This window comes from Protobothrops mucrosquamatus, unplaced genomic scaffold (genome assembly GCF_001527695.2).
Source record: "Protobothrops mucrosquamatus isolate PMUCROS unplaced genomic scaffold, P.Mucros_1.0 scaffold990, whole genome shotgun sequence".
NCBI lineage: Eukaryota > Metazoa > Chordata > Lepidosauria > Squamata > Viperidae > Protobothrops > Protobothrops mucrosquamatus.
The window spans coordinates 419,325-427,391 of NW_015387229.1; the positions used below are offsets into that span (position 1 = coordinate 419,325).

An 8,067-nucleotide genomic window follows, 5' to 3' on the forward strand; every position below is an offset into this window, starting at 1 on the left:
TGGACATCAACTCCCAGAATTCCTCTAGATTGATATAGGTCAGGGGTAGGCAACCTTGGCTCTTTTATGACTCGTGGACTTCAACTCCCAGAATTCCTGAGCCAGCCATGCTGAAGGGAAAGGGAGAGGTTTCCAAGCTGAGCCATGCTGGCTCAGGAATTCTGGGAGTTGAAGTCCACGAGTCATAAAAGAGCCAAGGTTGCCTACCCCTGGTATAGGTAGTCCTCAACTTACAACAGTTCATCTAATCACCGTTCAAAGTTACAACGGCACTGTAAAAAAGTGCCTTATGACCATTTTTCACACTTATGACCACTGCAGCATCCCCGTGGTCACGTGATCGAAATTCAGACGCTTGGCCACTGACTCGTATTTATGACGGTTGCAGTGTCCCAGGGACATGTGATCACCAGTTTCGACTTTCTGACAAGCCAACTCAATGGGGAAGCCTTAACAACTTAACAACCAGATTACTAACAACTGCAGTGATTTACTTAACATCTGTGGCAAGAAAATCGTAAAATGAGGCACAACTGACAACAAATGTTTCATTTAGTGACAGAAATTTTGGGCTCAGTTGTGGTCGTAAGTAGAGGACTACCTTTAGTTCATTACATATTGGCTGAGGAATTCTGGGAATTGGCATTCACCCATCTTAAAGTTTGCCAAGATTCAGAAACACTGATTTAGATTCTGCCACTCTTTTTACCACCATTTGATTCGTTTTCCAAATTATTCAGTTGCTTTAACATACTACTGCTGCTCAAAATAAGCCAAAATAATTTTTTTTTTTAAAGTCTGGAGATGGGCTACTTGTCCCAGGAAAAGGAGACTCGTTCTAATTAACAGCATGAAACAAAGAAAAGGCTGGAAACAAAAAATGAAAAATGACTTAGCAATTGCTCCTTAATGTGGAAAAGTCTGGCTTTTCAACTGAATTCAACCCTTTGTCAGCCTTCTCCCTGAACACATGAAAGCTTTAAAAAAAAAAAAAAAAAGAGGGCAGAGAGCAAGAACGAGAATCCAGGCTCTACAATCTCTATTTCTGACCCTGATACGTTTTGCAGAAAAGGACCTTGTGCATTTGCTGGAACGTGCCCAGAAACTTTTAGACGGACAAGATGACCTTCAGGGGCTTTACTATTTGATGTATTGAAGGTAAGAATGGGAAGAGGGACTCAGCTCTGTCATGCATGGGAACTTTCTGGCAGGTGTTGTGTTTGTATGTGTACTTTCCTCTTGTGAGAGCACAACCTCTGCAACACTCTTGACAAAAGAAATCCCTGGTGGGACAATACAACCAATGAGAAAATCCATCCTCCCCTGTATCTGTTCCCCTGCTTCTCCCCTCCTTGCTCTATCTACAAGACAAGAAACAGAAAAATCACCAGACCTTCTATGGCTTGAAGGACACCCATGGATGTTTGTGTGTGTGTGTGTGCAAGGAACTCCCAATAAGCAACAGGACCCCCCCCCCTCTTTAAAGTTTTGTGGTGGAATTCCATAGGTTTACCCGACTCGCCGGCTCCAAGAAACGTTTCATTGTCCAGCTCAGGGGCGAGGAAGCTTCTGTCTGTTTAGACTTCACGCCTGGAGATGGACTTTTTGGCAGGTTTCCTGTTAAAAACAATTGGGTTCGGCAAAGAAGAGGTTAGCTTGTGAAATAACACGTCCACAGGCTCTCCACATTTGACTTTACTAGGAGGGAAGGCTGGCTTCTCATTGTCTTTCTAGAAATGACTGCACAATTCACTCGCTGACTTGCACAGAGAGAGTGGCGCAGAGATCACAGCTAGCACAGCATGAGCTTGTGGCTGTTCAAACCCGAAGGAAAATTAGGCCCCTTTGAATGCTAACTCTACCCAAGAGGATTTCAGGGTTGGATCAGTTCCTCCAAAGAGTCTAGAGTCTGATGATGCTGGCTAGCCAAGAAAGTTTTCTCCTCCAGGACAGCCACCATCAACAAAGCCAACAGCGCAGAACAAAGGGAAGCCAGGGCTAAAGACAGATGAGGCATTCCTTTCCTCCATTTCCTATTGCTGCACTGACCACATTTTTCCCCCTTGGCAGTAAGAACAGAAAGAGACAATATTGGCCATGAAAAACTGGAGTACTTCAGCTACGTTCAGCCAGCCAGCTCTGTTGCTATATCAGTGAATTGATCTTTGACGAGTCCAAACTGAGCGGGCTTCTCAACTGTGCAGCACAAAAACTATCATAAAAATTGCAGCATGAAAAGAAAATGATATCTTTTCTGTTAGGTTTGGAGGAAAATTCCTTTTTGCTCTATACTCAGAAGCAGCAACAACTGCAGAAGAAGAAGAAGAAGAACGCACCATGAGTCATTTTGAGCCCATCTAGTTTTAGGAGACTTTGGTCCACCGTGACTGGATTTTCATATTAGCACAGGGGTCTTCAAAGTTGGCCCTTTTATGACTTGTGGACTTCAACTCCCAGAATTCCTCAGCCAGCGTGCCTGGCTGAGGAATTCTGGGAGTTGAAGTCCACAAGTCATAAAAGGGCCAAGTTTGAAGACCCCTGTATTAGCAAATAGGAGTGTTACCCTAGTTCAGGGATGCTCAGTCTAAAATTATCAGGGTTACATGCTGCCTCCATAATCAATTGCTGATCTTCATGTGACAATTTTTCATTTTTAATGTGACTAAAAGGGGAATCTATTGAAGCCAGGTGGCATTATCATGTTAGCTGGATTTATTTATTTATTTATTATTTTGTTAGCCTTATCAGCCAAAGAAAAGTTCAAATATATGCAAAAGAAATAAAAGATCCGCAAACCTCAGAATTGACAAGCATAGGAATAAAGAAAAAGTAGGGATAGAAAATATGTTATAAAGAAACCTCCCAGAATTTGTAGCCATATTTAATGTCAGTTAAATCAGATTTAGTTCTGTCCCTATTCACTTCCTCATCAGTTAAAGGACTGGAGGCTAAAACATATAAGTAACGGTTGCTGGAATTGGGTATGTCTAGTTTAATGAAGAGAAGGACGAGGGGGGACATGATAGCAGTCTTCCAATATCTCAGGGGCTGCCACAAAGAAGAGGGAGTCAAGCTATTTTCCAAGGCACCTGGAGGCAGGACAAGAAGCAATGGATGGAAACTAATCAAGGAGAGAAACAACCTAGAACTAAGGAGAAACTTCCTGACAGTTAGAACAATTAACCAATGGAACAACCTGCCTCCAGAAGCGGTGAATGCTCCAACACTGGAGGTTTTTAAGAACAGACTGGACAGCGATTTGTCTGAAATGATATAGGGTTTCCTGCCTGAGCAGGGGGTTGGACCAGATGACCTCCAAGGTCCCTTCCAACTTTTTATTATTATTATTATTATTATTATTATTATTATTATTATTATTATTATTATTATTATTATTATTATTATTATTATTATTATTATTATTATTATTATTATTATTACTCTGCTCTCAGCCTGAACAAAGTTATATAACCCTCAATTAGTTCCTCATCCCTTGCTGAATACTGATATGTGAATTGTTTTATGTTTTATTCCACTGCATTTGGATGAAAAAAGTTGGCACTAAACATGTGTGGACTAATAAATCAATTCACCTTTTCAGCAAAGATAAAGTTGGTTATAATATGATAACATATGGAAAAGGTGGTTGTTAGATTTCTAAAACAACCACCTGCCTAACCAGAGAATTAAGAGTAAATAAGAGCCAATCTTACAAGTTGTTGTGCTAAGGTAGAATTTAACAGATTCAGAAGCTGCAGTTACAGTTACAACTGATCACTGAAAATTTTCTTTTTTATAGTGTGTGTCTGTGTGTCTGTCTGTCTGTCTTTCTGTGTGAGAGAAGTAAAAGAAATAGCTTCAATGGAACAGTTTGCCTCCTGGAATTGTGGGAAGTCTTCAAGAAAAGACTGGACAGCCATTTGTCTGGGATGGAGACCACCGAGGTCCATTCCAGCATAGCTATGGCCACCATCTTGGTTTTTTTACTTCCTCAGCAGATACTTCTGCTTATTTGTCCAATTAATTGGAAATAAAATGTAACTTCCCTTTGCACAAAATGTGCGCAGAACAAACTTTCTAGGGATGTACAGTATCTATACTGTAAAACAAGAGTCAAATCTGATGCAATTTTAGAAACAGATGCATACCTGAGGACTGAGGAGAAGAGACGTCTTTGTTTTCTCTGTGGGTGGTTCGTGTTATGGCTTCATCCATCTCCTGCTCAGAAACCTATTATTAAATTGAAAAAAAGGATCTAAAGGTATATTCGGGAAATAGCAAAATATATTACTTCAAAGTACATGTACATTCTTTTAATATGGAAAACAGAAATCTTGAAAGTGCTGATGTAGGCTGTGTAACACAGATTTCTTTTCTTTTCTTTTCGTGATTTTGAAGTAAAGCTTCCCACTAATCACATTTTGAAATCTAATATCACATGGAGTGGCATTAGGAGCCAAAAAAACCCTCTGAACTAGAAGACAAAAATGAATCCACCAAAGAACATCTTGGCTTAGGGACCTTCAAACATGTAACAGCTCTGAGAACAATTAGTTCTGTAAACCATTTACCCATTTGATGTTATTAATTGTATGGCCTTTGTTTTTCCATTACAGTGGGATGGCTGCACCACTGGAAGACATAAAGAATGTCTCCGTATGGCTATTAAGACTAGACACTAACTTGATGGTACATGATCAAATTAAACAATGATCCTTGTTTGTTGTTATTGTCTACATGTTCTGTGAGTTGGATCTAATTAGGGCATCCATTTGAATAATGATGTACAAACTGTGGTATGTACCAGTTCTTTTATTCCTGTGCCATTTTCTAAATTTGCATAGCTGAGGGTGCAGCAAAGGTCCAAGTTTTAGCAGTACAGTATTTACATCTTTTTGCAAGTAGAAATTTAAATGTAATATGTTGGACTTTTCCTGGATATAATGCTTTTATTTTGCTTTAGCTCCCCAGCATCAAAATATGACTCCATGCAATGGCCCCAACGATCTCCCAAAAACCATCACATATCTTTTCTTATATGTGCCTCCTAAGATGCACAAAGATTGTCATCAAAACAGATGCTGCTGATGGATCTTTCTCCTTCAGCCCCTTGCCTTCTCCCTCCCCGGATCTTCTCTAGGGAGTTAGTAGGTCTGGAGCCTTGAGGGGGAAGGAGAGGAAGTAAATTCCCAGTAGATAAGCACAAGCACCTCTGCATAATATGGAACTGCGTAAAACTATAGTAGAATTGATGTATTCTTTAAAAGGAAAGACTGTGAAGAATGGCTAAAGAATCTGGAGGTATACAACCCACAGAAAAGATGATTGAGGATGGAACTTCAGACTCTGAGGCTTAGTTGTATGAGAATATGATATCACAATGCATGTACAAAAAGGGAGGAGCTTGCATCACAATGGTGCAACACTGCTTTCGTCATTTTACCCTTACTTGCAGACTCCTCTAGTCTTCAAATATCTGAAAGTTTTCAAAGAGAAGAAAATGGATAATGTTGAATTCCCCCGAAGGCAAAACCTGACCCAATAGGTTAAAATTACAAGGAAAGGATATAGGTCAAGGGGAATTTTCTGGCTCTGTGAGCTGCCAATAGAATAGACTAGCCCATGAAAGAGTGAGTTCACCTTTACTGGAAGTAACAGAATAACAGAGTTGGAAGGGACCTTGGAGGTCTTCTAGTCTAACCCCCTGCTCTGGCAAGAAACCCTGTACCATTTCCGACAAATGGTTGTCCAGTTTGTTCTTAAACACTTCCAGTATTGGAGCACCTATAACATCTGGAGGAAAGTGGTTCCACTGATTAATTGTTCTCACTGTAAGCTATACAGTCTGGATTGTTCATTATTAGAGATATTCTAATGGATTATGCGCTTAAAAGAGAGTTAGGCTAGTGGATTTCTAAGATATCTTCTAATTCTATGGAATTCTAATTGAATTTATCTGCAAATTTGTTGTTATAGTTTCCTTTTCCTTACCCAGCTATTTTTTAAAAAATGGACGTGGGACACTTTAGCCTCCAAGAAATCATCATCCGCATTTCGATTTAAAGGTGGGAACTGCAAAGGACAGGGTTGTATATGTAGAACCATTCCTTTTTGTTTGACTTTGGTGTAACTCAAAACTCAAGGCACACTCCTATAACAGAAAGGAACTGTATAGGTTCCAAAGCAAACTTAGTAGCTTAAATCAGCTTTCAGAGCCACATTTACTCAAAAAACAAAGAAAGAAAAATATAAGCTGTGGCACTGGTTTTGGAAATACTTTCAAAAAGAGAATACCAGGTAATTTGGGAACAAAAACAATTCTGTCTGATGGAATGTAGATTAGCTATTTTATATATATATAAAAAGAAGGATAGTTTGTGCCCATAAAATTGTCTATAAAATGAAATAGAAAGTGAGGGTAAGAACAGCACCCTAAATTTAATAAAGGAACAATGAAGAGATAGAATTTTATATATAGAAACTTGAACAATAACAAAATGCAAAGTAGTAAAAAGTAATCTCTAAAAAATATTGGACAAAAACATTCAAATCTTTGCTTATTAGCAGAATATACTTTGGAAATCAACCTGATATGAATTTCCTTTGAATTTTTTTTAAAGGAATGAAGAAAAGGCTAGGCACCCATTCGCATGTGTGTTTTTTAAATATGCGGCTTATATTAAAAAGCACAGGAAAATACCTATTTTTTTATGATCTTCTAAGAAAAAATATCTTTATGTTTTACTCTACAACATCAAAGGATACAAAGGACACAAATCCTTGAACAGAATGAGCCATATAAATACCTCCCCCCCCTTTGTACTGAATTCATGGGCAAACTATATGCTTTACAGCTGAATTCACACTAAATCAGAATTTTTTAAATACAAATTTTGCTGAAGCTGAACAAACCACATATGTTTTCTGCAATCTTTGGAAAATGACAGACTATAAAATGAATGTAAATGCCAGCAAATCAGTAAATAACCATAATAGGCAGGTTCATAGATTATGGTTTAGAGTTTTATGTGAACCTGGCTGTAGAAACTGTAACTTTTGACCCAGAGAAATCTTATACAGTAAGTAGGATTTTATATAAGAATATAAATATACATGTACAAATACAGAAAAGGCCCTTTGATACATATTAATGCAAGGGATAGCAATGGACTGTGGAAGTCTTAGTCCTAGTTATATGTAGAGCATATAAATTGCCTTCTTCTGCCTTAGGGGACCAGAATAAATCATAAATGAGTGTTGTAAGCTATTTATACAACAAAGAAGAGCAAAAATGTTACAAAGTATAAAACAAGGTGTAGTAGTTACTCCCTGAGATTTTACAGTGATCAGGTAGCTTAGGGTCTGAAAATATCTAATAGATTTATTTCTAGATTGTGAGGAAAAATTAAAATATATTAACCCAGGTTTTCTAGATGTCTTGGATGTCAGTTATCACAACTCCAGTCTCTGTGGGTTTTGGCCATGCTAGCAGAGTGTTCAGGTGTCTTTTTGTACTAATATACTTTTTTACTTGTAAAGCCATTGTGCAAGGCTCAGGGGGAAATGCTGTAGAGAAAAACTGAATATCTTCCATTCTGTTTCATACCTTTGGGTTAGGATGTCGGCTAACGATAAGGCTAACCGGGCCTGGTCCACATTCACTTAAAATGGCATAAGCTTCACTCAGCGCTGCGTGACGCAAACTGACCGAATCTGCTTCCAGGATCTGATCACCACGGCTAAAGAAACAGACAGACATCAACTTTAATGGTGTCATTTCACAGACAGGAAGTAGGGAAGAGGGAGACCTCCAACCACAAAAAGTTCAGACAGAAAACATTTATAGCTTGACTATAAATCCAATTTATAGTGCTCATCAACATAAAATCTGGGTGGAGAAAAGAATATATATATATATATAACAACAAAAATGAAAAAAACTGTGTACAAAAAAGGGAAAAAATATTCCAAATATCAAATAAGTTTAACGTCAACCATGAAAAATCCACCCCCGCTGGATGCTAAAAAGATGATGATGATGATGATGATGATGATGATGATGATGAT

The 8,067-nt window shown here is 38.4% G+C and overlaps 1 protein-coding gene across 1 annotated transcript in view; it reads right to left on the minus strand.

Annotated features, from left to right (window-relative positions):
• PDZD2 (PDZ domain containing 2) overlaps positions 1-8,067 on the minus strand; it is a gene marked incomplete at its 5' end in the record, with an annotated part of 72,333 nt that overhangs the window by 22,901 nt on the left and 41,365 nt on the right. Inside the window, 2 exons of the mRNA XM_015819796.1 lie at positions 4,149-4,230; positions 7,607-7,739. Of these exons, the coding sequence (XP_015675282.1) occupies positions 4,149-4,230; positions 7,607-7,739 (215 nt within the window). The remainder of the gene's footprint in view (positions 1-4,148; positions 4,231-7,606; positions 7,740-8,067) is intronic.